At 46.5% G+C, this 26,951-nt stretch overlaps 1 protein-coding gene across 4 annotated transcripts in view; it reads right to left on the reverse strand.

Annotated features, from left to right (window-relative positions):
• The window catches only part of LOC140405491 (arf-GAP with GTPase, ANK repeat and PH domain-containing protein 1-like), a 196,809-nt gene that overhangs the window by 36,772 nt on the left and 133,086 nt on the right, over positions 1-26,951 (reverse strand). For all 4 annotated transcript variants that reach the window (XM_072494008.1, XM_072494009.1, XM_072494006.1 and 1 more), the window contains exons 4-9: positions 25,411-25,496; positions 22,341-22,482; positions 10,940-11,074; positions 7,138-7,259; positions 3,903-4,055; positions 1,116-1,202 (exon numbers count right to left, since the gene is read on the reverse strand). In XM_072494008.1, the coding sequence (XP_072350109.1) occupies positions 1,116-1,202; positions 3,903-4,055; positions 7,138-7,259; positions 10,940-11,074; positions 22,341-22,482; positions 25,411-25,496 (725 nt within the window). The remainder of the gene's footprint in view (positions 1-1,115; positions 1,203-3,902; positions 4,056-7,137; positions 7,260-10,939; positions 11,075-22,340; positions 22,483-25,410; positions 25,497-26,951) is intronic.

The raw sequence follows: 26,951 nt of genomic DNA on the forward strand, positions 1-26,951 counted from the left end.
CGAGCAAGCTAACCTTCTCACCCCGAGCAAGCTAACCTTCTCACCCCGAGCAAGCTAACCTTCTCACCCCGAGCAAGTTAACCTTCTCCCCCGAGCAAGTTAGCCTTCTCCCCCGAGCAAGCTAACCTTCTCCCCCGAGCAAGCTAACCTTCTCCCCCGAGCAAGCTAACCTTCTCCCCCGAGCAAGCTAACCTTCTCACCCCGAGCAAGCTAACCTTCTCACCCCGAGCAAGCTAACCTTCTCACCCCGAGCAGCTTAGCTCAAGAAAAATTTGGGGAATTAGGTCTCTCTTCATTCCAGAAACGCAGATTGTGAGATGGTGTAAATATAAAAAGGACTGGACAGGAGCAGACTATTGAGGGGTCAAAAACGAGCACATGACATTAAATGCAAGATATTTACAGCAGATGGCAGGAGAAACTTGTTCACACAGAGAATTGAGAGTCTGTGCAATTCATTTTGATGCCAACATTTAAGATCTGATTGAGTAGGTGCATGAAAAAAAATGGCAACAGGTGAGCTAAATATGACCTGAACTATTTGCTCTTATGGAGGGTAAATGTCAACATGGACTGGTTGGACCAAATGGCCTATTTCCTTACTTTTATGTGTTTATGTAACTTTTATGTATTTATATGTTCGGAAACTAAAGCAGCAAGAAGCTCCCTGGTGCTTGTGGTCATGGAATCACACCCAGGAACAGTCAATACCTTCATGAGGGACAAAGTTAAACAGAACATAAAAGACCAATCTTGCCACCAAACCCACATCCAAAAGGCCATCCAACATATTTGACCTCTTGATGGAAGGAAGATTAAACCCCCTGCAGTGTTTGAGAGTTCACAGATTCCCCCCCTCCCCCTGGCTCAAGCAGAACTTTAGTGGCACCTGCCAGGCGTGGGAACAGAAAAGAGGAAATTGTCACAAAAAAAAACAAAGAAACTGCATATTGGAGATGATAAGCTTGCATAATTTTATGCACCTTTATAAAGAACAATTTGTGTTCATAAAATGCCTTTAATTACCAAAATATCCCAGGGCATTTCACAAATGGGAGGAGTGGTGTTGAGTAGGAATGAGTGGGGAAGGTAATGGACACAGAGCAGAAACCCACCTGTTTAATTGGAATTGCACGACCACTTCCAATGTTATCCGCTTTACTGTCCAAACTCCTCCGTTCTGCATCGCTTCCCCGCCGAGCCTGTGGAGGGAGCGCGAAAATTGTGTCAAACCGAAGCTTGAAGGGCTTGCTCTCGTTAACCCTTCCTGTGTCTGGAACTAAATAACTTGGAGTGGTTACTGTGCTGACAGTTATTAGAATAAATGTACTGCTGAGGCCTGACTGTATAAAGGCAGAGTAAGTGGCTGAATCAGGGCCAGACCACGGCGAGGACAAGTACAAACAATCACCCCGATCTGTCAGCAAGTCTGAAAAGCCGCTGTACTCCTGCATACAATGGTGGCACTATTGTAATATTGGACTACTGTGACCGTTCCCCTGGCATCCTTCACATACATTGTGATGTCCCATCCTCCTAGTGAGGTCCAGCTCTTCTCTCAAAGCGAACAACGGTTCACAACATATTCGGTTTTCCAGCTACAGGGATGAACGATTGAGAGCAATAGCTCTTTTGCCAGCTATTACAATCATATCTGTCCTATTTTTCCACAGGAGAATAAAACCACTGATTCGGAATGACTGGCCAGCAGCTGTTACTTCTCGGTAAAGGACTTTCAATTGACAAACAGACTCTGAATCCTTTATCAAACACGTCAACAGAAAAAGGAACATTCTGAAAAACAATTGCTGACAGGTTCAGTGAAATGAGTTTCCTAGCCTCCCAGCTTTGCTGAAACTTTTGGGTTGATTATCTCCACTCCAGCCTCTGCTCCTCTCAGCACTCGGACAGTTCGAGGGAAGTCAGTAAAGAATTTGGCTTCATAATTCACATCCACCACAATCCCAACTCAAGTGTTTTGAGTGCGGCTACTGAAAGACTGCTGCACTTCACATTAGGACATGTGCGAAAGGCACAATGTCCAGTTCAGATCACACAAGGACACCCACCCTCGAGGTGAAATATTTTTTTCTCAGGTTAACTTGGGTTACACTTTAGGATGCAGACTGCAGCCCTTGACCCTCCACCCACACATCATCCATCTCTTTCTCCCTTTACCAATTCAGAGTTTACTCAGCCGTGGTGTTCAGTCAGTCGATCCTGAAATGAAGCTGGCAAAAATACATGCACGATGGCACCCAATATTAAGATGGTGGGGAGGGGGGTTCAAATAACTCAAGATCACAGAAACTCAAGGCACTCGGGGACAGACCGCTGGAAGAAAATATTATTGCACGGAATTGCAGCAACTGTGGAGACAACTGGATGGATAGATTTCATTTTTCCCCCAGCGTTTATTGTGTTAGAAATGATTGCTCAAATCAGTTTGCAAAAAAAAAAAAACTGAGCACTTTTATGTGTTACTTCTCTGCTGGGTGAGTCCCAGTTAGTAAATCAAAGTGGTGACTGTTTTGTTCTGTGATTGTTGCTGATTAAGCCATTTGAGACCATCTTTAAAATGATATTTGAGCCAATCGTGATGGCTTGCCTGAGGTGTAATGTCCGACAAAGTGATAGACTCCTGTAGGTAAGAGAGGAGGAGACAGAGAGAGTGATGGTGAAAGAGAGCAATGGAGGAAAGGAGTGAGGCAGAAGGACCAGACCATGATTCCTCTTTGCTAAATTTATACTGAATGTACTGCAATCCACTTAGTCAAGGACCTGGGAACTGACTGTACTAATCCGCAGGTTGTGGAAATTCTGATTCACGTGCATCTGAACTGAAGCATAAAATCTCTTGGCTCCATGGCAAAAGCACTTGTCAGGATTCAACTGAATTAGTTAATGCACTTTGATATTTTGGCATCATGCTTTAAATAGAGAGACCCCCGCAAGGACAACAAAATGCTCATATTAAACAAAGCACAGAAAACCAGGTGCACTGATCCCTGTTGGCAGTATGATGTCCTGTATAAGAGCCCAAGAAACAAGTCATGGTAATGGGATGTACAACTGGGCCACTGAGCCCCACAGGACAGGGGCAATTGAATGACACCAACATGGAAATCATCCAAAATCTTAACCACATTGGCTACACCATGGGTTTGTTTTAATATTAAAACGGACTTTGCCCAGGGAGCTCATTAACTATCAGTGTCCAGTTAGTGCGGAATTAGTTAATCTCAATCAGAAAGGAAATAAGGAAACTAAATGCAGCCTTAATGTCCGAGGTAGTAAGGAGGCACTTCTGTGCAGGATGGTACCGAGCTTAATTTAGTAACAGTTTACTAGTTTATTACACAAAACTATCTGTATGTTTCCAGAGAGACCATACGTGTAGCAGCCTAAAAATGAGCGATTTACTGGGTCTCCCCACACCATCACCCAGACAGGGAAAAAACCTGTTTCGAGGCTTCAAACTGTCCCTTGCAAAGGACTCCCCTGGGGACAAGGTAGCTCCCCTGCTGATTTCCCCCCTTGCGCGTCCGTGTTGGGTCAACATAGTGACTGAACATCTACAGCCCTCTAGGGTAGAGAATTTGAATGATAATGTGACGAAGCTGAGACTGGATGATGCAACAGTGTTGGACGAGCAATGAATAGGGCGAGAGGAGAATAGCTGGAGCTCATTATGGTAATTTATTCATGAGTTCACTCATTCTTGGTACATGATACCACATGGCTATCGTTTCAGGCCCGAAATCGCCCATGTGGAGAATTAATCTTGAGCTATGCTCAAACGGGCTAACACACATTGCTGGAAAATACCTGCAATGTTCTCTCGAAAACTCTTGTCAGCTATTTCCTAAACAGCTCAGTGAATCCAACAGACAAGTACTCACAGTGAACAGACTTGCACGTCTTTTCGAGTGTTTGCGGACGGAACCCGGGGTACCGGAAGCTTGGCAAACATCAGCCCGCAGGTCCCGATGACTAATATTCGGAGTGGAAGGAAGAGAAGAGGAATAATCACTCATGTTGCCACCGTTGCTTGCCTGCAAAAGGAACGGAGTGGGCAGGAGGAAAAGATTGAAGTGAAGTTACCATCAAAACTTTAAAGATCGAGCAATAAGATTCTTCCAGAACATTCTTTCAATTGACATTGGATTTGAAGGTACAGTAAAACCTTCATTACAATGGAAATGATATTCATGGGGTGATTCTGTGCTCAGCCAAGGCAGCTGGTGCTGAAGGATCGCCCCCTTGCACCGGGGGTTAGGACAGTTCCCACTCTGGTGTAGAAAATAAGCCAGTACCCCAACAGTTAGGGCAACCTTAGCTGAATAGGCAGCTTACCAATACTCTGTACATGCAAACTGCACAAATTTATCTGGTTAAACTCCAACAGTACCTTTGCATAATCCTGAAAGCTCCAAAGCCTGGACTCTGCCAACCCTTGTGGAAGTTCCTGGAGTTAGCGGAGTGAGATGTGGCGCTTCTCAGAGAGGCTATGCATTCCAGGTCAGGCAAAGAGAAACTCCTGTGTGGGGTTCTCAGTAGTTTGGTTTGGAGACTCTTAAACATGACACTGGCTTTACGTGTATCAGACACACTGCTGATCCAAAAAATCTTTTGCAAGCTCTAATTCAAGTTAATCACAAGACAATGACATGGACTGAACTACCAGGATGCACACTGATCATTACCGGTGTACATATTATATAACACATTGATCTCCAGCAGTAAAGAGTCTCACAGGCTATTATTAATGTTTAAAGGCAAAGAGTGAACAGGTCTAGTTTCAGTCCTGGAGTGCATCATACAAAACAGCTGTTTGGTTTGCTGGAAGTCATGTGATACTTTAATTACATGCCTGAAGTAAAGGTGCTAATTGTGAATTTGCCCAGAGCCGAGAGACAGCGGCAAATAGGAGGAGGAGGCCATTCGGCCCTTCGAGCCTGCTCTGCCATTCATTATGATCGTGGCTGATCATCCAACTCAATAGCCGAATCCTGCTTTCTCCCCATAGCCTTTGATCCCCTTCACCCCAGTGCTATATCTAACTGCTTCTTGAATATATTCAATGTTTTGGCCTCAATTACTTCCTGTGGTAATGAATTCCACAGGCCACCCACTCTCTGGGTGAAGAAATTTCTCCTCATCTCCGTCCTAAATGGTCTACCCCGTATCCTCAGACTGTGACCCCTGGTTCTGGACACTCCCCACCATCAGGAACATCCTCCCTGCATCTACCCTGTCCAGTCCTGTTAGAATTTTATAGGTTTCTATGAGATTCCTCCTTCATTCTTCTGAACTCCAGCGAATACAATCCTAACTGATTCAATCTCTCCTCGTACGTCAATCCCATCATCCCAGGAATCAGTCTGGCAAACCTTTGCTGCGCTCCCTCTAGAACAAAAACATCCTTCCTCAGAAAAGGAGACCAAAACTGCTCACAATAGTCCAGGTGTGGCCTCACCAAGGCCCTGTACAATTGCAGCAAGACATTCCTGCTCCTGTACTCCAATCCTCTAGCAATGAAGGCCAGCATAACATTAACCTTCTTTACCACCTGCATGCTTACCTTCAGCGACTGGTGTACGAGGGCACACAGGACCCGCTGCACACTCCCCTCTCCTAATTTATGGCAATTCAGATAATAGGCACACAACACGTCCAATATAATGAACATTCAATCTGTTTTGTGACACTTGCCCAGCTAAAATGCTAGTCTGAGCCAACACAGTTTGATAGGACTAAGAATGGTCTATGGACAACAGGTTCAGACTTGCCTTTGAAGGGGTACAGTGTGATGTGAGACCCTGACCTGTTTCCCCACACACTGAATTCCCAGTCCCCACTTTACCGTCTGGTAGAAGCCAAGCTGTTTCTCAACAGCAGATCTAGAAAGAGATGCATGTTTTGTCTCAGTGTTCTTTGGGCTGGTCCCAGGGACAGACTGGGATAAACGTCAACTACTGCTGGAGGACCATCAACTTGGTAAAATAATTCACCAAGAAAGCTCTTTGGTCTGCCCGAAATGGGCTGATTTTCCAGTACAGAGAGTGGGCGACGACTGAATTTTGCAGCCTGGCACATTCCAAAGTGCAGGATGACATGCTGAGATATGGATTAAAGCTCGGGATAAGCCACCACTAAGGCTGAATGGAGAAAGGCCACTGCATAAGGGCCTCCCACCATGGTATACTGGGGCAGGAACCCGGGTAAAACCCTTTGGGCTGTATATGAAGCATCTCATGTACTGTATTGAAGGAAATTGATCTTTGTCTCAGTTGGGGCTGGTTTAGCACAGGGCTAAATCGCTGGCTTTTAAAGCAGACCAAGGCAGGCCAGCAGCACGGTTCAATTCCCGTACCAGCCTCCCTGAACAGGTGCCGGAATGTGGCAACTAGGGGCTTTTCACAGTAACTTCATTTGAAGCCTACTTGTGACAATAAGCGATTATCATCATCATTTATTGCACTTTATGTAATGTCAAATTTGAACAAATAATAATAATAATAATTAGGGGCTGGTTTAGCGCAGTGGGCTAAACAGCTGGCTTGTAATACAGAACAATGCCAGCAGCGCGGGTTCATTTCCCGTACCGGCCTTCCCGAACAGGCGCCGGAATGTGGCGACTAGGGACTTTTCACAGTAACTTCATTGAAGCCTACTTCTGACAATAAGCGATTATTATTATTATTAATTGTTTATTGTCACAAGTATGAAGTTACTGTGAAAGGTCCCTAGTCGCCACATTCTGGCACCCGTTCAGGGAGGCTGGTACATGAATTGAGCCCGTGCTGCTGCCTTGTTCTGCATCACAAACCAGCTGTCTAGCCCACTGAGCTAAACCAGCTCCAAATTCACGTACCTTTACTAATTCAATGAATAAAAGTATATTTTTTGGGGGTGGGGAAAAGCCATTTCTTGGCAAGAGTGGGAAGAACAGTTGAAAGGATACATACCGTTCTGCAGATACATACAGCAATTGGGTGGACAGTATTTTGGGAAGCCTGGGAGTGATGCACCTGCCCAACATCTCAATCAGGGGCTCAATATTTTCTCCACCAAAACCTTTCAATGATTCGGAGAGGGTGCACCACGTGTTTCCTGAGCTTATCATTCTCTCACCTGGCTGCTGTGGATGGTAGAGACTGGGGTGGATGCAGTTGAATGGCTTGGAGAGCTTGGCAGAGACTTGCATGACGTGGCAAAAAGGTGCTGTTTCTTAATGGCCGAGATCTTCTGTGCGACTGAAAGAAAAATAAAAGTGAGGCCTCTTGGAAAATTGCTGGTCGAGAAGCTGCGCTGTGTTAACAAGGCATAGATAGAGGAGATTCGGAAATAAAAAGATAAAAACAAGCACGCCAAATTGTCGTGGCAACAGGAATTCCATAACTCCAAGAGCCCAGATGCCAATTTTGTTGACAAAAATAGAGAGACCAAGTCGGTGACTGCCTCATACTCGGGTATAACGTCTTAAAGGATCCCAATGAGGGTTGCCGAGGAAGAACAGCAGCCAGAACAGGGGACAGTTCTTTTTCGCCAATATTACTTCATGTGTGCAAGAGACACAATTCAAAGATTAAACTATATAAGTAAGTTTTGAATTTTTCCTGTGTCTGCGTGGGTTTCACCCCCACAACCCAAAGATGAGCAGGGTAGGTGGATTGGCCTCGCTAAATTGCCCCTTAATTGGAATTTTTTTAAATAGGTTTTGATAAAACTAGTACAGCATTTGACCTTTCCCCCCCCCACCAACATTTCTTCTGAAGACTGCCCCTTTAATAGCTGACTTTGCTAATTCAATTATTAGAATCAGCAGGGTTCCTTTTCCTTAACATTTCTTGAATAGATTGTGGGCCAGTATCCTGTCATTTTGAAAGTGCATTACATGCAAGCTGCAAGTTCCAATTCATTATGAAACATTTTCAATAACTGCATTTAAATTAAAGCTGCTCGTGGCAACTTGTTCTGAAATGGTCATCAGCTCGGGTCTGGGCCTGGGGGGAGGGGGGGGGGGGGGGGGAACGGATGCTTGCAGATGTACAATTATAATTTTTAAAACATTCATTTTCAGGGAGCACAGTGGCGCAGCGGGTTAGCACTGCTGCCTCATGATGCCAAGGTCCCAGGTTCGACCCGGCCCCGGGTCACTGTCTGTGTGGAGTTTGCACATTCTTTCCGTGTCTGTGTGGGTTTCGCCCCCACAACCCAAAGATGTGCAGGGTAGGTGGATTGGCCACGCTAAATTGCCCCTTAATTGGAAAAAATGAATTGGGTACTCTAAATTTTTTTAAAATGAAATAAAAACATTAATTTTCTTATTAAAAATCTTCAAGCAGCCAAAATATAGTGATCGTGCAAAACGGTGTGTGGGGGTTGGGGGGGGATCATTCATTCAGCCCATCAATCTCACTCCATCCAGAATTTATGTCTGCTTGTTCCTCACACCACTTGTTTAAGAAACATGGAGGCCCCAATGTTACCCCTTCGGATATTAATAATGAGCAGTTAACACATTCGCTTGAAATTGCTACATTTTATTTTAAACACATTAACACAATGTCAAGAAGGGGGAAATCCCTCCAAAGCACCAAACAGGGGAGAAGGATGAATGGTACAATTCCGCATTCCTGGTGCAAAGCTTCACCTAATGGGAGAGCAATTTGGGATTCTGGGGATGGCAGTCAAGAGTGCCTGGTTTGTGTGATCTTCCATTGTGCCCAACTCCCTGATAATGCATGCCCATTCCACAAAGGGCAAAGGTTGAGATCGTGGGCAATACATATTAAAATTCGCTCCAGGATTTTGAATCAGACCGCTCAGAGTCCAACTATATCTCAGAGGAGAAATAAAAGACAGCAATTAATATTGAGCTGCAACCTCATGTCACCCAGAGACTTGAAAGAGCTTACCAGCAATCACACAGAATCTGGCTTAATATCCCAGCTACGCTGACATTTGCTGGATCAGCTTGTCACACACTTGACTTGCTCATGGTTTGGGAAGCAGCAACAGTGCGGGTGCTGTATTTAGCCTTCCTCCTTCAGACTATTTCTACTTTTCTCACAGAATTAAGGTTTCCTGTCACAGGCACTCAACCACCCTAGATTATTTGCACTTGTCTGCACACTGCAGATCATCGCGTACAAGAATTCGCCATCAGAAGCCAGCAATCACTACTCAAAAACAAACAGTAAAAGCTGAACCTGCACTTGTTCATTTCCATTTTAGCTGACAAATGGTCATGTTCCACACAAGCACAATCGTGATGTACAGCCTTTTGGGGCAGTGAATCCACCCTCCCTTGAAAAAGACTTATTGGACAAACAGATATTCCATTATCTCAGCTTTCCCTACAATACAAAAGTGACCACACTACAACAACAACTTGTATTTATATAGCACCTGGACGGGACTTGGTGCGAGGTAGGTTACGCTGGGATATTCAAAAAGCATTTCATTTTCGTGAGGTACTTTGTAATATCCTAAGGTTGTGAAAGATGGTTTATAAATGCAAGTGCTTTTGTTCTTCTGTCATCTCTTGCGAAGGCTCTGCGAGGCTTGCACTTAGTGGATCATTTAATTGTTCCAATTCACTGTTAGCTAAAGTCCTGATGCAAGGGCCTTTGAGCATTTACAAACCATCCTGTATCATTTCATGTCATTAGATAGAAGATAGAACTCCTTCCTGGTGACATTGTCGATGAATGGGCGACACAGTGGCACAGTGGTCAGCACGGCTGCCTCACAGCGCCAAGGATCCGGGTTATATTCCCGGCTTGGGTCACTGGCTGTGTGGAGTCTGCACGTTCTCCCCATGTCTGTGTGGGTTTCCTCCGGGTGCTCCGGTTCCTCCCACAGTCCAAAGATGTGCAGGTTAGGTGAACTGGCCATGCTAAATTGCCCCTTAGTGTCCAAAAGGTTAGAGGTTAGGTTAGGTGGGGTTACTGGGTTAAGGGGATAGGATGGGGGCCTGACCCTAGGTAGGGTGCTCTTTCAGAAGGCCTGTGCCGACTCAATGGGCCGAATGGCCTCCTTCTGCACAGTAGTAATTCTATGAATTTTGAGAAAAGGCGCAATGGTTTTCTGACTGTCACTTCACACTCTCCGTGAGGAAGGTCTTCACGGACAATCAATTCGAACCGAGCGTTCAGCCTGAATAAGAGCATTCAGCCAACAGCTGTTTACATTGTTGCTGCCAGTCTGGGGAAAGGAGCCAGTGCAAAACACGGAGGTTCAGAGAGCTGCCAAACTCAACAAGGTGAGAAGTAGGCTCTCCTGACATCTTCCAGGTAAAGCCACAAATTCGGAGCTATAAAGACACAGGGTGGTACCAGTGCTGGGTGAGTTGATCTCAGTTGACAGGGAGTAGGGACACTATAATTGGTAAACGGAGGAGAAAAATAAATGAGCTGGGGATTCCATTGCTTTTTCAAATAAATTTAGAGTAACCAATTCTTTTTTTGTTTTGAATTAAGGGGCAATTTAGCGTGGTTAATCCTCCTCCCCTGCACATCTTTGGGTTGTGGGGGTGAGACCCACGAACACACAGGGGGTGAATGTGCAAACTCCACACGGCCAGTGACCCAGAGCCGGGATCAAACCCGGGTCCTCACCGCTGTGCTAACCACTGTGCCACTCGTGGGATTCCCCGTCTGATTTTATTCAGTGACCATTAATGAACGTGTGAACGTGAAGTGAGGATTGATCAGGCTCAGCTGTGATGCCATTAATTGCCAGTTAACTTGCAAATAGGCATGCACAGACTGTCACTTATCAAAACCATTCAAATTTTATTGTACAGAAGGAGACTAATCAGCCCACTGTGACTGTGCCAACCCTCTTCATCCCTTTCCCCATCCCCTTTAGGAGAGGTTCTCGAGGGTGAATGACGAATTCAATACTAATACTGCAGCAAAGTCAGTACCTTCGTTAAACACTCGATCGACGTTTAGTCCATATGTTGCACAGGTCTCATAATACATGCAGCGTTTGAGGTCAGCGCACAGTTTACGTGCTCGCGCATCGTCAATGACTCGTGGATTGGTGGCACTGATTGCATCTGCAGGGGAATGAAGAAATCTTTTAGATGGCAAGTGCTGTATAATGGACAGGCACCTGTCAGAACTGCCCCATTTGTAACTTCTGTTGCTGCAATATACATATGCCAATTTCACATTTCTTACCAAGTGCTATTAGGAAACAGATAAGACGATTATTTCAATTCATAGAATTTACAGTGCAGTCCATTCGGCCCATTGAGTCTGCACCGATTGTTAACACAGACAGATAAATGATAAACTTTTCCTCAGTGAAACAGTTTTCCAAGTCATGCAAACATGCTGAAGGGAGAGGATGGTATAGTGGTAATGTCACTGGACTAGAAATCCAGAGGCCCACCCAGGCTAATGCTCTGGGGACACGGGTTCAAATCCCACCACAGCTGTTGGTGGAATTTAAATTCAATTAATTAAATGTAAAAAATGTAATTACTTAATAATTCTGGAATTGAAAACTAGTCAAATAGTGACCATGAAACTATCAGCAATTGTTCATTAATGCCCGCTCGGGAAGGAAATCTGCCACCTTACCTGGTCTGGCTTGCATGCGACTCCAGACCATGTCATTGTGGTCGACTCTGAACTGCCCCTTTGAAAGCAAGATACTCAGTTCAAGGGCAGTCAGAGATGGGCAACAAACGCTGGCCCAGCCACATCCCATGAAAGAATAAAATAAAACATTACAAATATTATTTTAATGAAACTCCTCCAGTTTCCAAATTAGAAGGATTATTGGAACGGCAAATCTTGACGAAATATATAGTTACAACATTAAAAGCAGAGGAAACTGGTCTTGCAGTTTTACACAGTGACGTTATACATAATAGAGCAGCAGCACATCTCTCCTCAGGTTGACCTTGTGCTTCTGAATCTTTTATGGTATTGGAAGGAACAATAACAGATCCCCCAGGCTGTAAACAGGACACCCTACCCAACCTGTGTTTTCCATCCACCCTCGCTGCATTGACATCAAGATTTTCCTGATTAGAGTGGGCCTACATTCTCTGCAGGTTTGGCAACATGTTCTGCCAGATCGGAGTATTGCCAGCATTTTCTTGTTTTTATTTCAGATCTCCAGAATCAGAGGTATTTTGCTTCTCTGCTCGCTCTCCAAGTAATTTAGAAGAAAGAGAGGTGATCTTATGGAAATGTGGAAAATGCTTCAGAGAGTTTAAGAGTGTAGATGCTTGGAGGCTCTTTCCCCTGGCTGAAGAGTCCAGGGTCACGGTTTCAGGAGACGGGGTCAGCCATTTCACATTTAGATCAGAAGAAATTTCTTCGGGCGGCATGGTGGTGCAGTGGTGCCTCACGGCGCCGAGGTCCCAGGTTCGATCCCGGCCCTGGGTCACTGTCCGTGTGGAGTTTGCACATTCTCCCCGTGTTTGTGTGGGTTTCACCCCCACAACCCAAAGATGTGCAGGTAGGTGGATTGGACACGCTAAATTGCCCCTTAATTGGAAAAAATTAATTGGGTACTCTAAATTTATTTTTTTAAAAAGAGGTTTGTTCACTCCGAGAGTTTGAATCCTTGGAATTCTCTCATGACCCTCGTGGAGTATATGCAACACTGAGATGGTTAGATTTTTGAGCACTAAGGGATTCAGGGGTAGGGTGGGAAAGTGGAGTTGAGATCTTCGGTGGAGCAGGCTCAAGAGACCATATGACCTACTCCCACTGCAACACTCTTTCCCACAACTCCACTTTGGAGCTTTTCAGCACCCTCAGACTCCCTTTTTTCCTACAATTTTCAGGCTTGGAAAACCAAATTTGGCGTCACCTTGACCTCAAGCTTCCCGTCTTCTTAGCTACTCTTCTCAACCCTGGTGGAGACCTTGTCGTAATGCCAGAGTAGGTGATGGCGTAGTGGTATTGACACTGGACTAGTAAGCCAGAGGCCCAAAGTAATGCTCTGGTACTCGGGTGAAATTTGAATTGAATTAAAATGTTGGAATTAAAAGTCTAATGATGACAATGCATTATAGATTCTTGCAAAATCCCATCAGTAATGCCCTCGAGGGAAGGAAATCTGCCATTCTTACTCCAGTTCCACGCAATGTGGTTGACTCCTTAAAAAAAATACCCTCTGAAGTTCAAGAGCATTTAAGGATGAGCAACTGAAATGATGGTTACATCCCACGGATGGATAGGACAATGGGTGCAAAATGTGTGGAGGCGGTTTAAATTCAGATGTAAGCTTTTATAAATGAGCTAAATGTACAGAGCCTTGGTCAGACCCCGGCAGTTGTGTGCATCATATCTCAAGAAGAATGTGTTTGACCTTGCGCAGCTCAGATTTACCAGGATGATACTGAGGCTAAAAGGGCTAAATTATGAGGACAGGTTGCATAAGCTTGGTTTCGAAAGTTATGGGGTGATCTAATTGAGGTGTTGAAAATGATAAAAGGGGTTGATAGGTAAACTATTTTCCGTGATGTAGGAATCAAAAACAATAATAATAATGATAATAACACACAATATTCAAATTAGAGTGAGGCTACTTCAGAAATTAGGAAGTGCTTCTTCATGCAGAGGTTCTTAAAAATCTGGGATCAACTAGATATTTCAAGATCATGAGAGATCGGATTTCCGGTGGCGGCTATGAAGGAGTAAGTCGCACATTTGGGGGCTCCCGCTCAGGTCAGACTTTTGGACCTTTTCCCCCGATTTTTTACCAGACTGGAGTTGAAAAATTGATGACAGAGGCAATTGTGAACTAAATTCCCACATCGGTCCATGGAGAGGTGGACTAGAAGTGCTCGCAAAGGCAGAAACAGACGGACAGAGAAGGCTTGGGCTGAAGCTGCAGCGGGAGACAGCATGGCGGAGGACCGGACTTCTGGTTTGTTGACCCAGCGGTCAACGGAGCAGTTGATGCAAGTGATCCAGGAAGGCTTCGCCAAGCAGAAGCAGGAATGTTTGGACCCGATTAAAGAGGCAATTTCGCAGCTGGAACTTAGATTGGATGTCCAAGATTGGGCGATCCAGAAAGTAGAGAAGGCGCTGGCTGACCAGGAGGAACATCAAACAGCGGTGGAGTTGGAGGTGGGGATGCTGAGAGACCAGCAGAAAAGACTCCTGGAGAAGGTGGGGGACCTAGAGAATAGGTCCCGTCGGCAGAGTTTGAGGATCGCTGGGCTCCTGGAGAGGTCCGAAGGAGCGGATGCAGGGGCGTACATCGCGGGCATGTTCGAGAAGCTGCTGGGGGATGGGGCATTCCCCCGACCCTTGGAGGTGGACAGGGCTCACAGAGCGCTCACGAGGAAGCCGCGAATGGGAGACACCCCGAGGGCAATGGTGGTGAGATTCCACAGATACCTGGATAAGGAGCGCGTTTTACAGTGGGCCAAGCAGACACGGAGCTGCAAATGGGACAACAGTATCCTGAGGATCTATCAAGATCTGAGTGTGGAGGTGGCCAGGAGAAGAGCGGGGTTTAACCAGATCAGGTCGACCCTTTTCAAGGAAAAGGTGAAGTTCGGGCTGTTGAATCCGGCCCGTCTCTGGGTCACACACGAGGAGCAACATTACTATTTTGAGTCGCCTGAGGAAGCGCTGGACTTCGCGAAAAGGAAAGGACTGGTGTCGGACTGAGAACTTTGAATTTTGCTGTAGTGTTTATGGTTTTTTTTAAAAAGTCTCTTGTTTCTTGCTTTTTCGGATGTTATTTGTTATGCCTGCTGCATGGATCTGGGGCCAGTTGCAGAGCTGTGTAAGGTAGTTTGCATTTGCGCTGTTGGGGGATGGAGGTGTGTTTGTTCAGATGCTGGATCTTTCGCTTGATCCCTTTTTAAAATTATGTGTTCAGCTTGGGTTCTCTTTCATCTCGGTCGGGCAATTGTGTTGGGATTGGTTTTCATTTGAATATGTATGTATGAGTGGGGGGGGGGGGGGAGAACAATAGGTGGGAGATTGTCTGGCGCCAGGAGCGAGGGCCACCAAGCTAGCTGGGCGGGCTAGTTTACGGAAGCGTAGTGGGGGGTGATCTTAGGCTTATCAAAGGGGTTAATTTATTTTGTGCTGTTACTAGGGGGGGGAGAAGGGGGGGAAAATGTTCTGCTGACGAGGGAGGGACTTCTGCTGAGGGACAGTGAGGAGGTCGGGGACGGAGGCTGCCTAGGGGCAGGCTGGTGGAGGTGTGGGGATGGCTGATCGGTGAAGGGGAGGCGATGAGCCCCCCAACTAGACTGATCACCTGGAATGTAAGAGGGCGCGATGGGCCGGTCAAGAGGGCACGCGTGTTCGCGCACTTGAGAGGACTGAAGGCGGATGTGGTAATGCTGCAGGAGACGCACCTTAGAGTAGTTAACCAGATTAGGTTAAGGAAAGGTTGGGTCGGACAGGTTTTTCATTGGGAATGGACTCGAAGACCAGGGAGGTTGCGATTCTGATCAACAAGCGTGTGGTGTTTGAGGCGGGAAGAATAGTTTCGGATGTGGGAGGCCGGTACATTATGGTCAGTGGGAAATTGGAGGGAGTGCAGGTGGTGCTAGTAAATGTGTACGCGCCAAATTGGGTCGATGTAGAGTTCATGAAGAGGATGCTGGGGAAGATACCGGACCTGGATTCGCCTAAACTGGTCATGGGAAGGGACTTTATCACAGTTATGGACCCTGGCTTGGACCGGTCAAGCTCAAAAACGGGCAGGGTGCCAGCAATGGCAAGGGAACTAAAAAGATTCATGGAGCAGTTTGGGGGGGGGGGGGGGGGGGGGGGGGGGGGAACCCATGGAGATTTGGGCAGCCGAGAGTGAAGGAGTTCTCCTTCTACTCACACGTGCATAAAGTGTACTCCCAGATTGATTTCTTTACTCTGAGCAGGGCCTTACTGATGGGTTGGTGGACACGGGGTACTCGGCGATCACAATCTCAGACCATGCCCTGCACTGGGTTGACCTACAGGTTAGTGTAGACCGTAATCAGCGCCCGCATGGGAGGTTAGACGTGGGGCTTTTAGCAGACGAGGAGGTGTGCGGGCGGTTGAGGAAATATATTCAGAATTACCTGGAGGTCAATGACACGGGGGAAATTTCGGCAGCGGTGGGCTGGGAGGCATTGAAGGCGGTAGTAAGAGGGGAGCTGATCTCGATACCGGCCCAGAGAGAGAAGGTAGACAGGACACAAACGGACCGACTGGTAAAGGAGATACTACAGATCGATAGGAGGTATGTGGAGACCCCTGAGGCTGGGATTTTAAGGGAACGGCGGAGGCTACAGACGGAGTTCGGCTTGTTAACCACAGGGAGGGCGGTGGAGCAGCTGAGAAAGGCGAGGGGGGCGATTTATGAGCATGAAGAGAAGGCCAGCAGAATGCTTGCACAGCAGCTTAGAAAGAGGGAGGCAGCCAGAGAGATAAGGAAAGTAAAGACTGGAAATGGGAGACTCAGCAGGGGTGAATAAGGCATTTAAGGAGTTTTATAGTAGGCTGTATGGGTCGGAACCCCCACCGGGGCCAGAGGGGATGAGGCGCTTCATAGGGGGGCTGCATTTCCCAAAGGTGGACGGGGAGCTGGTAGAAGGGCTGGGGGCCCCAATCGGGATCAAAGAGATAGTGGAGGGGCTGAAGGCCATGCAGTCGGGTAAAGCTCTGGGACCGGATGGGTACCCAGCGGAGTTCTATAAAATGTTCTCTGGGATATTGGGGCCGGTGTTGATGAGGACATTCAATGAGGCAAGGGAGAGAAGGGTGCTTCCCCCGACGATGTCACAGGCCGCGATCTCGCTGATTCTGAAGCGGGATAAGGATCCGGAGCTGTGTGGGTCCTACAGGCCGATATCCCTATTGAATGTGGACGCCAAACTATTGGTCAAACTTTTGTCCTCGAGGATTGAAGACTGTGTTCCGGATGTGATTGGGGAGGACCAGACGGGGTTCGTTAAGGGAAGGCAGTTGGTGTCCAATGTAAGAAGGTTGCTAAATGCGATCATGAAGCCCCCGGAAGGTAGGGAGGTGGAGGTAGTGATCGCAATGGACGCAGAGAAGGCTTTTGATCGGGTAGAATGGGAATATCTGTGTGAGATACTGGGACGGTTCGCATGTGGGCGGGGCTTTATTGACTGGGTCAGGTTGCTGTATCGGGCTCCTGTGGTGAGCGTACGGACGAATAGGACAGCATCGGACTATTTTAGACTACACTGGGGGACGAGACAGGGGTGCCCCCTCTCCCCACTGTTGTTTGCGCTGGCTATAGAGCTGCTGGCAACTGCGCTGAGAGTCTCAAGGGGCTGGTCTGGGGGGGGGGGGAGTGGAACACAGAGTCTCGCTCTACGCAGACGACCTACTCCTGTATGTATCGGACCCAGCAGAGGGGATGGAAGAAATCATGAGGATTCTGGGGGAATTTGGCCAGTTTTCGGGGTATAAACTAAATATGGGGAAAAGCGGGATGTTTGCGATCCAGGCGAGGGGACAGGAGAGGCGATTGGGGGAGCTGCCGTTTAGAGTGGTAGGCGGAAGCTTTAGGTACCTCAGCATCCAAGTGGCGCGGGAATGGGAACGGCTGCACAAACTTAATCTGGCCCGTCTGGTAGACCAAATGAAGGATGATTTTCGGAGATGGGACGCGCTCCCGTTGTCACTAGCTGGGAGGGTCCAGATGGTGAAGATGACGGTCCTTCCGAGATACCTGTTTGTGTTCCAGTGTCTCCCCATCTTTATTCCACGGTCCTTTTTTAAACGGGTTAACAAAGTTATCACGGGCTTTGTATGGGCGGGCAAGACCCCGCGAGTAAAAAAGGGATGTTTGAGCGGAGCCGGGGGGGGGGGGGGGGGGGGGGGGGGGGCTGGCGCTGCCAAACTTTAGTAACAATTAATCGGCGGCGAATATAGCCATGATCAGGAAGTGGGTGGTGGGGGAGGGGTCGGCATGGGAGCGTATGGAGGCGGCTTCATGTAAGGGCACCAGTTTGGGGGCGTTGGTAACTGCGCCTCTGCTGTTCCCGCCGGCACGGTACTCCACCAGTCCAGTGGTGGTGGCAGCCCTGAGAGTCTGGGGGCAATGGCGGAGACATGTGGGAGCGGAGGATGCATCGGTCTGGTCTCCAATCTGTAATAATCACCGGTTTGCCCCGGGAAGGATGGATGGGGGGTTTCGGAGATGGCAGAGAGCAGGGATTGAGAGGGTGGGGGATATGTTTATAGAAGGGAGCTTTCCTAGCTTGAGGGAGCCGGAGGAGAAAATTGGATTGGCGAGGGGAAACAAATTCAGGTATCTGCAGGTGCGGGACTTCCTATGTAGGCAGGTCTCAACCTTCCCGCTCCTACCACCAAGGGAGATTCAGGATAGGGTAGTCTCCAGAGTGTGGGTGGGAGAAGGGAAGGTCTCCGACATCTATAAGGAGCTTATGGGGTCAGAGGACATGCAGACTGAGGAGCTGAAGCGCAAATGGGAGGAGGAGTTAGGAGGAGACATAGAGGATGGTCTCTGGGCGGACACGTTGAGTAGAGTCAGCGCGTCCACAACATGCGCCAGGCTCAGCCTGATACAATTTAAGGTTGTTCACCGGGCTCACATGACAGTGGCCCGGATGAGCAGGTTCTTTGGGGTAGAAGACAGGTGCGTAAGGTGTGCGGGTGGGCCAGCGAACCATGACCACATGTTTTGGACATGCCCAAAGCTTAGGGGACTTTGGCAGGGGTTTTCAGATGTCATGTCCACGGTGTTAAAAACAAGGGTGACAACGAGTCCGGAGGTGGCGATTTTCAGGGTGTCGGAAGACCCGGGAATCCAGGAGGAGAAAGAGGCAGATGTTATGGCCTTTGCTTCCCTGGTGGCCAGGAGGCAGATATTATTGGCTTGGAGGGACTCAAAGCCCCCGAAGTTGGAGGCCTGGCTGTCTGACATGGCGAGCTTTCTCTGTTTGGAGAAAATCAAGTTCGCCTTGAGAGGGTCAATGTTCGCCTGGAGCCGTTCATCGACTTCTTTGCAGAAAATTAAACGTCAGCAGAAGGGGGGGGGGGTTAGTTTAGATTAGAGTAGGGGGTTAATAAAGGTGGGACCTGTAAGGGAGGAAGCAGGCTTTTTGCACTATGTTTATAGACTTAAGTATGCTGTTTATTTTGTCGTTGTTGTAAAACCAAATATAATGTTTATTAAAAAAAAAGATCATGAGTGAGAGATTCTGGTAGGGAATCAAGAGATAGAGCACTGGTGGGTAGATGGAGTCAAAATACAGATCTGCCACAATCTGAATGGATGGCAGAACAGGGTCTGTTGATGGTCTGTTCCTATGATGGGCTGATTGGCCCCTCTCATCTGTACCTGTTCTTGGCCCTTCAGCTAGGTTTCCCAATACAAAAAAGGACAAGGAACACAAAATGGATACTCCTCATAACTGCTGCTGATCACAGCTCTGTTTCAGGGCTTTAGATGTGCTGCCAACACACGGAAATATCACTTGACACTCAACATCCTTGCATCATCACATAATTTGATGTTGATTAAAGATCATCTTTACAAGCTTCCAGCCTGCAGCTACTCTTGAGACAATAATATCTTCCCTCATGAATTGCAAATTTTTAATGAAAATTTATGAGGAGAGGACATAGATGACGCTTCAACACCCCACGGTTTTCCCTGGATTTCCCTTCAGGGGGTGCGTAGAGAAATGGGGATATAAAATAAATTGCAATCTCAAGGGTTATGAAGATATTGACTTCTTTGGAACAGAGGTCGATTTTAGCCAAGTATATTGATGCCTTTTTCACTCGGGCTCTTTGCCAATCAGAGAGCTCGAATTAAAAGGCCTTTTGGAGATGGGGGAGGGGAGAAGGTTGGAGGAAAAGAAAGAAAACGAGAATCAAATCCATTCCAGCCACTGGCCAGAGTGACACACAGCAGTGGCTCATTGTTGAAAGTTCACAAGCAACACCACTTGTACGATATATCCAGCTGATACTGGGTGTCCAAAATACAACTTACAGATGTTGCGCTGACCTGTGAAACCACTCTAAAGCCCATCTACACTATTCCCTTATCGTCCATATGTCTATCCAATGACCATTTAAATGCCCTTAGTGTTGGTGAGTCCCCGACTGTTGCAGGCAGGGCATTCCACGCCCTTACTACTCTCTGAGTAAAGAACCTACCTCTGACATCTGTCCTATATCTATCTCCGCTCAATTTAAAGCTATGTGGCGACTAGAGGCTTTTCACAGTAACTTCATTTGAAGCCTACTTGTGACAATAAACGATTTTCATTTCATTTCATTTTCATCACCATCCGAGGAAAGAGGCTCTCGCTATCCACCCTATCTAATCCTCTGATCATCTTGTATGCCTCAATTAAGTCACCTCTTAACCTTCTTCTCTCTAACGAAAACAGCCTCAAGTCCCTCAGCCTTCCCTCAAAAGATCTTCCCTCCATACCAGGCAACATTCTGGTAAATCTCCTCTGCACCCTTTCCAATGCTTCCACATCCTTCCTATAATGCGGCGACCAGAATTGCACGTAATACTCCAAATGCGGCCGCACCAGAGTTTTGTACAGCTGCAACATGACCTCATGGCTCTGAAACTCAATCCCTCTACCAACAAAAGCTAACACACCGTACGCCTTCTTAACAACCCTCTCAACCTGGGTGGCAACTTTCAGGGATCTATGTACATGGACACCGAGATCTCTCTGCTCATCCACACTGCCAAGAATCTTACCATTAGCCCAGTACTCTGTCTTCCTGTTATTCCTTCCAAAATGAATCATCTCACACTTTTCTGCATTAAACTCCATTTGCCACCTCTCAGCCCAGCTCTGCAGCTTATCTATGTCCCTCTGTAACTTGTAACATCCTTCTGCACTGTCCACAGCTCCACCGACTTTAGTGTCATCTGCAAATTTACTCACTCATCCTTCTACGCCCTCCTCCAGGTCATTTATAAAAATGACAAACAGCAGTGGCCCCAAAACAGATCCTTGTGGTACACCACTAGTAACTGGACTCCAGTCTGAACATTTCCCATCAACCACCACCCTTTGTCTTCTTCCAGCCAGCCAATTTCTGATCCAAACTGCGAAACCACCCTGAATCCCACATTCGTATTTTCAGCAATAGCCTACCGTGGGGAACCTTATCAAACGCAAAAGGCACCATATAAATTCAATTTTTTGTCTTTCCAAAATCTGTCATGCTGACGAACATACAGGCATTAGAGTGGAATTTCAGAATGGCTGGAGTATGTGTGTGTCAGGCAAGGGCAGGATTGGACTTGGCTGTGGTGCTAACACTCATTGTACACACTGACATGTGACAAATTACCACTTAAGTGGAGTACTGTATAACCGAGAACAGTACTACAAGCAAACAGGCAATGCCTCGAGGAGAGAGAGAGGAGCGAGTAGACAAAGGAAAGAGAAAATAGGCTGAAACCGTTTTTTGTTTGGCCTACTGCTCCATCTGTGGACTCCTCTAGTTGGTGGACTTGCATTGCGGAACCACAGCAATGTCCATCATCAGGTTTCCAGTAGTGTTAGACTCTGTCCGAATGTGATACAAGTGTGGAAAAAACACTCGTCGCAGATAGCTCAGGCCTGATTTTATGTCTGGGCAGGTGACTGGGTGGGTTCATTCCAAACACACAAGATGTTGGATATATTCAGCAGGTCAGGCATTCTCTGTGGAGTGAGGTCAAAAGTCACCGACCTGAACCACAAACTCTTCTTTCTCTCTCCTGACCTGCTGAGTGTTTTCAGCAGTTGCAGTGTTTCGCTTTTGTGCTCACCACAGCAAAAAGGTCTCATTTTAACTCATTAACACGTTGCTGGATCACTCCCTATCCACAGGAGTGGCACAGAGCTGTCTGCCTGTAAGTAGGTGAAGAGGAGAGAGATTTTGGGAGGCAGTCTTGTGGGAGGTCAGAGGAGAGCTAAGCTTTTCTTGCGGGGCCTGGACACCTGCTGTCCCTGGTCACACAAAGTAAACTCGTCTTAAATAACCTCTTCTGATCCCAAATTCTTTCTCACTCGGCTTTCGCTGATGGCAAAACTGCAGTGACATCCCAGCTCAGAAAACATAACATTGAAATAGCAGTCAGGAGCTAATGACATGGTTCACAGATATAGATCACAATCCAGTGACCCCACTGGCTTTGGGAGCAGGAAGCCAAGACTTTAAAATGTCTGATTTTGTCTGTTGGCATCTCTCGTTTCTTGCAGCCAGCCTTCCATCAGTACAGGAACTTCCCTCCCCACCCAGCACTGAGATACAAAAAGCACTCTCGGTCAGCTTGACGAGTTCAGTGGAGAGATACGGAGCAGCCCTGGCCATCTCACTTACCCTGCGATCCCACGAGCATCACAGCAATCTCAGCTGTACTCCGGTAGTTCATGAGCCTGGTGTAGTAATTGTGAATGGTCTCAAAGCTCTTCTCATTTTCCAGGCTGAAGACAAATATAACAGCGTCCACCCACGTTGAGAACTGTTGGGGGAAAGGTGGAATAATGTAAATATATCAGCTGACCTTCAAACCAAGGCAAATAGTCAACTTGAAAATCAAAGGTGGTGTTGGGCTGCGATTTCTGGGAAATAAGCTAACTGGTGTACAGTTGGACAGGTTTTGAGCTCCTGCCGAGTCCATGACGACCAATGGAGGCGGACATATGTGCATGTCAGGTGAAAATGTGCTCCAGCTTCGCCACAATGCCCTGTGTGGTTAAATAGTCTGTTTACTGACATGTGAAGCAAGGCACTTCCGGATAGCGAGTTCTGATACGATAGTGAATGCCCATTGAACTGGTGAGAGGGAGGGGAGAATAAATGGAAATGGATAACATTTATGGGTGACTGGACGCTATGGGCGAGGGAAAATGGGTTCCATTACTGTGTGTGTAGAACATGCTTGTGACCAAAGTTGTTATAACTGGGCAGAAATACGTAGGGGGTAGAGGCCTGGGCAGCTGGCAGGATCAGTCTGCAAAAGAAACACTGATAATTTACTGAAACGAAGAAAGAGGGGAGACTGAAGCAAGAGGAGGAAAATAGTGGGTAGTTGTTCCAAACCTGTTGTGCTTGACGGAGGTTAGGAATGTTGATGGTGCCGTGGAACGGAGAGACTGTTTGAATGGTGCTCTGGAAGTACAGGTATGGGGACCGTACCTTATGGTGTTCCAACTAGCAATAGGTGACAAATGGCTTCATAATGTCAGATAGGGAGATGGAAACAGAGTCAACAGCAGTTTTCAAATGGGCCTCTCTACTGTGGTATTGTGCAATATAGATGACAGGGATGGAGGAACAAAGGGATCAGAGGAAGAGTGACCTCGCTGTAGTGACTCTCCAGGTGGAAAAAGCAGACCAGCAGGAGGCAATTCCTATTTAACTAAATCCTTTGGTTGGTCAGTCTCAATCATTCGTTGGCACCATGACAGATTGGATTAATAGCAAAGTGAGCTTCAGGCTGAAGTTATCTCTGAAATTTACCATGCATAAGAAGGTCTCCGCACATAATGTAATAAATCAAATTGTCGTACATAAGTAATAACGATGTGCAATAACTGATTTTTAAAACTATTACGCCACGCTATGATATTTTGTCAATTGTTCAATGGTAGAGTGCTTCTATTGTGGAAAATGGATACATAAATGAGCACTATATTAATGTAACAGCTTATTATTGCCTGTGGGAATTTAAAGCCAGACAAGTTCAAATGTTTAATGGCATTTAAAATTTTAATGCTTCCTCTATTCAAACTGAAGAGAAAAAAAAAGGTTTGAGATAGTTTGGAATAAAATCTTTTCTTCCCAGAGACAAAGAAACGCAGTGGGCGAGAAATTCAACATCATGAACCTGGCTTTTTCTGCTTTAGGTTATTGTGGAGTTGGGGAATGAAATTTAGTTCCTAGCAATGTGCCAGCTGCCACATTGGAGAACTGAGCTGGCCCCAGTCCTGCTCCTCCTGGCTCTCGGCCTTCTCTGACCTGAGATCGCCCCCCACCCCACTTTAACCACCCACCCCCATTAACCACCCACCCCCATTGACTTCCTGCACCTGCTTGGCAACTCGGAGCTGGATCCAGCCAGGATTGGTCAGGCCCCAACCAACAAGGTGCAACCGAACCCACTCTGATGAATGTAAATGAGGGCTAATTTGGACTATGCTACAAGCTGACGCTTCCAGTGTGTGTTTGAATCATGCCTCTCTCCAACTACCCATTTTATGCTGGTATTTGTGAGGCTCATTTTCCAGTGTGTTCAAAAACTGCTCCATACAGTTTGATTCAGTTCAATGTCTTGTATGCCAACCAGCTCCACTACCTGGAATTTTCTGCCTTCCTCTCCTGAAGGTGAGGACTTTGTGCTTGGGTTTCTTAGAACAGGCACCAGCACCACCTGGTACCATGTCCAAGTGGCCATTTTCCATGTGTGAACGTAGGCAGGGAGTGTAGCAGGCTATTCAACAGCACTGGGGGTCACAGGTGAGACGTAGATTCTGTTATCTCTCTGCCATCCACCAAGTTCCCATTTTCCAGCAGATGATATTGTGGTGGCCCGCGCTGAAACTAATCATCACTCCGACTGCATTCTGGCTGAGAGTAACCATCGATTAAAAAAAGACTTGCATTTATAAAGCACTTTTTCACAACCACCGGACATCTCAAAGCGTTGGACAGTCAGTGAAGCGTGTCACTGTTGCAATGGAGGAAAGGCAGCGGCAAACTCTCACAAACAGAAACGTGAGAATGATCAGATCGTCTGTTAATTGTAATGGTGGTTGAGGGATAAATATTTGCCAAGACGCTGGGGAGAACAGTAATAATAAATAAATGTAATAGTGCCATGGCATCTTTTACATCCACCCAGGGAAGCAGATGGGGCTTTGGTTTAATGTTTCATCTGAAAGACATCACCTCCAACAGTGCAGCATTCCCTCAGCACTATACTGGAGAGGTTTGTGCTCAAGTCCTGGAGTGGGACTTGAGCCTAGAACCTTGTGACTTAGAGACAAGAGTGCTACCAACTGAACCACAGCAGACACTCCAGAGATAGATAGTGACTGTGCACAAGGACACTCTGCGTAGCTTTACATCGTAGACGACCCAACATAAATTTAAAGGTCTGATAATCCTTATGTCAGGTTAATTTTTGCTGCTCGTCTCACGTTGTCGTCTGCATCTCATTAAGCTCTGCATCGAAGTGAAAATGGGAGACAATTTGCTTTTGAAATGGGAACTCTCAGACAGCATCAGAAGCTCAGTGATTAAAACTGGTGTGTGTATAATGACTCCAGGCAACCCTATTGTGTCAGAATTCTGCCTTCTCCATGGAATGCTGATTACAGTAGGGTTCATCTCACCTTCCTGTAGATCGATATGCCCCAATCCCCCAATAGCTTTGTTAAACATTTACCTGTGCATCTGGAGGACCTCCTTCATCCCTGATCAGCAGCAAATGGCTCTGACCATTGACATTGATTTCCTTCTTGTATCGACCACCTGGCAGAGACACAATAAGGTACATTAGAAATTCTTCAGACAGACTTTCTTTTCGTGTTTCTAAGTTTTTTTACGAATAAGCCTGGACCATTTGATCCAATGGCTTACAGTCTAAGTCCACTGGCTCTACTCAAGAACATAGGTCCTGAAACTAGTCACTGTGTAACCTTCGAGTCTGCTGTGACAGGTTTTCGGCCCTCTAATGGCATCAGCCAGTGGATAGCACTCTCGCCATTGAATCAAGAGATTGTGGATTCAAGTTTTGTTTTGATGTGAGGAGACCAGTGAAACCCCAATGAGAATAAATAGCCCAGTTGTCGGGTAACAATTATTAAAGACTGTTTATTAAAGACAAATACACACAAACCGACTATTCTACTCTCACGCAATTAAGATATATGAATTTTTTTTTAAATAAACATTTTTAATGAAGATGTATGAATTATTAACACACACAGTTTCTATAGAACATCCCCCTTGTTCCAAAATACATCTATGATACCTGAACTCTGTAAGACTTCCGCTGTTCCCCAAACAACATCCAAATTGAATAACCAGCTACAGTTACCACACGGGTGATACTCAAACCTGGGAACTGTTTTTTTCCTGGTCCAACAAAGATATTTTAAAACTGCTGTCGCCAAGACTTAGACTACTCAGACTGAGAAGCTGGTTTGCTGTAAACTTGGCCTTCAGGCTTGGTGGCTGGAAACTGACCTGTCCGCTTTCTGAGACTGCTGGATGGTAACAGCCTCTCCTGGCTTCTGAGAGTCTGGGCAATTATACCTTTGTTGTTCTTTGATTACATCTCCTGTGTATTCGGCTGTCTTCCCCCATCAACCTCCTTGATTATACAACAACATATGTATATCTCAGGGACCTTCCCAATCATCGAAATCGGTTTCTCCTCCATAAGCTATTCATACTTGATTATCTAAACTGCCGTTCTAAACTCATTAATTGGGAGATGTATACCAATTGAGGCCCCTTTGAATACTATACTGTCTACTACTGTCTCAGGCAAATTCATGACAGACTGCAGAGTTTTACATTTTGTAGCAGTCACACTGACATTCTTCATCTCACAATCAGAGCCCATTATCAAGCATTGCTCTCTGAAAATAGCAACTTGTATTTACATGGCAATGTTAATGAAAAGAAGCATGGAAGCACTATCCAAAGAATGATCATCAAGCCAAGGAGATGTTTAGGTGGAGGCAACCAAAGGTTTGGTCAGCAAGACTGCTTTTGAAGATGGTCTTAAAGGAGGAGAAGAGGTGGAGGGGTAGCGGCGATTAGGAAGGGAGGGCCCAGGCAGCCGAAGACGGGGCCAATAATGGTGGAGCAAAAGGAGGGAAAGACGAGAGGAATGGTGAGTTTGGGTGACAGGTGTTACAGGTGATTGGAGAGATAGAGATGGTGAGGCCATGTTGAGATTGAAATACTTCAATGAGG

The sequence above is a fragment of the Scyliorhinus torazame genome, chromosome X (assembly GCF_047496885.1).
Source record: "Scyliorhinus torazame isolate Kashiwa2021f chromosome X, sScyTor2.1, whole genome shotgun sequence".
Classification (NCBI taxonomy): Eukaryota; Metazoa; Chordata; class Chondrichthyes; order Carcharhiniformes; family Scyliorhinidae; genus Scyliorhinus; species Scyliorhinus torazame.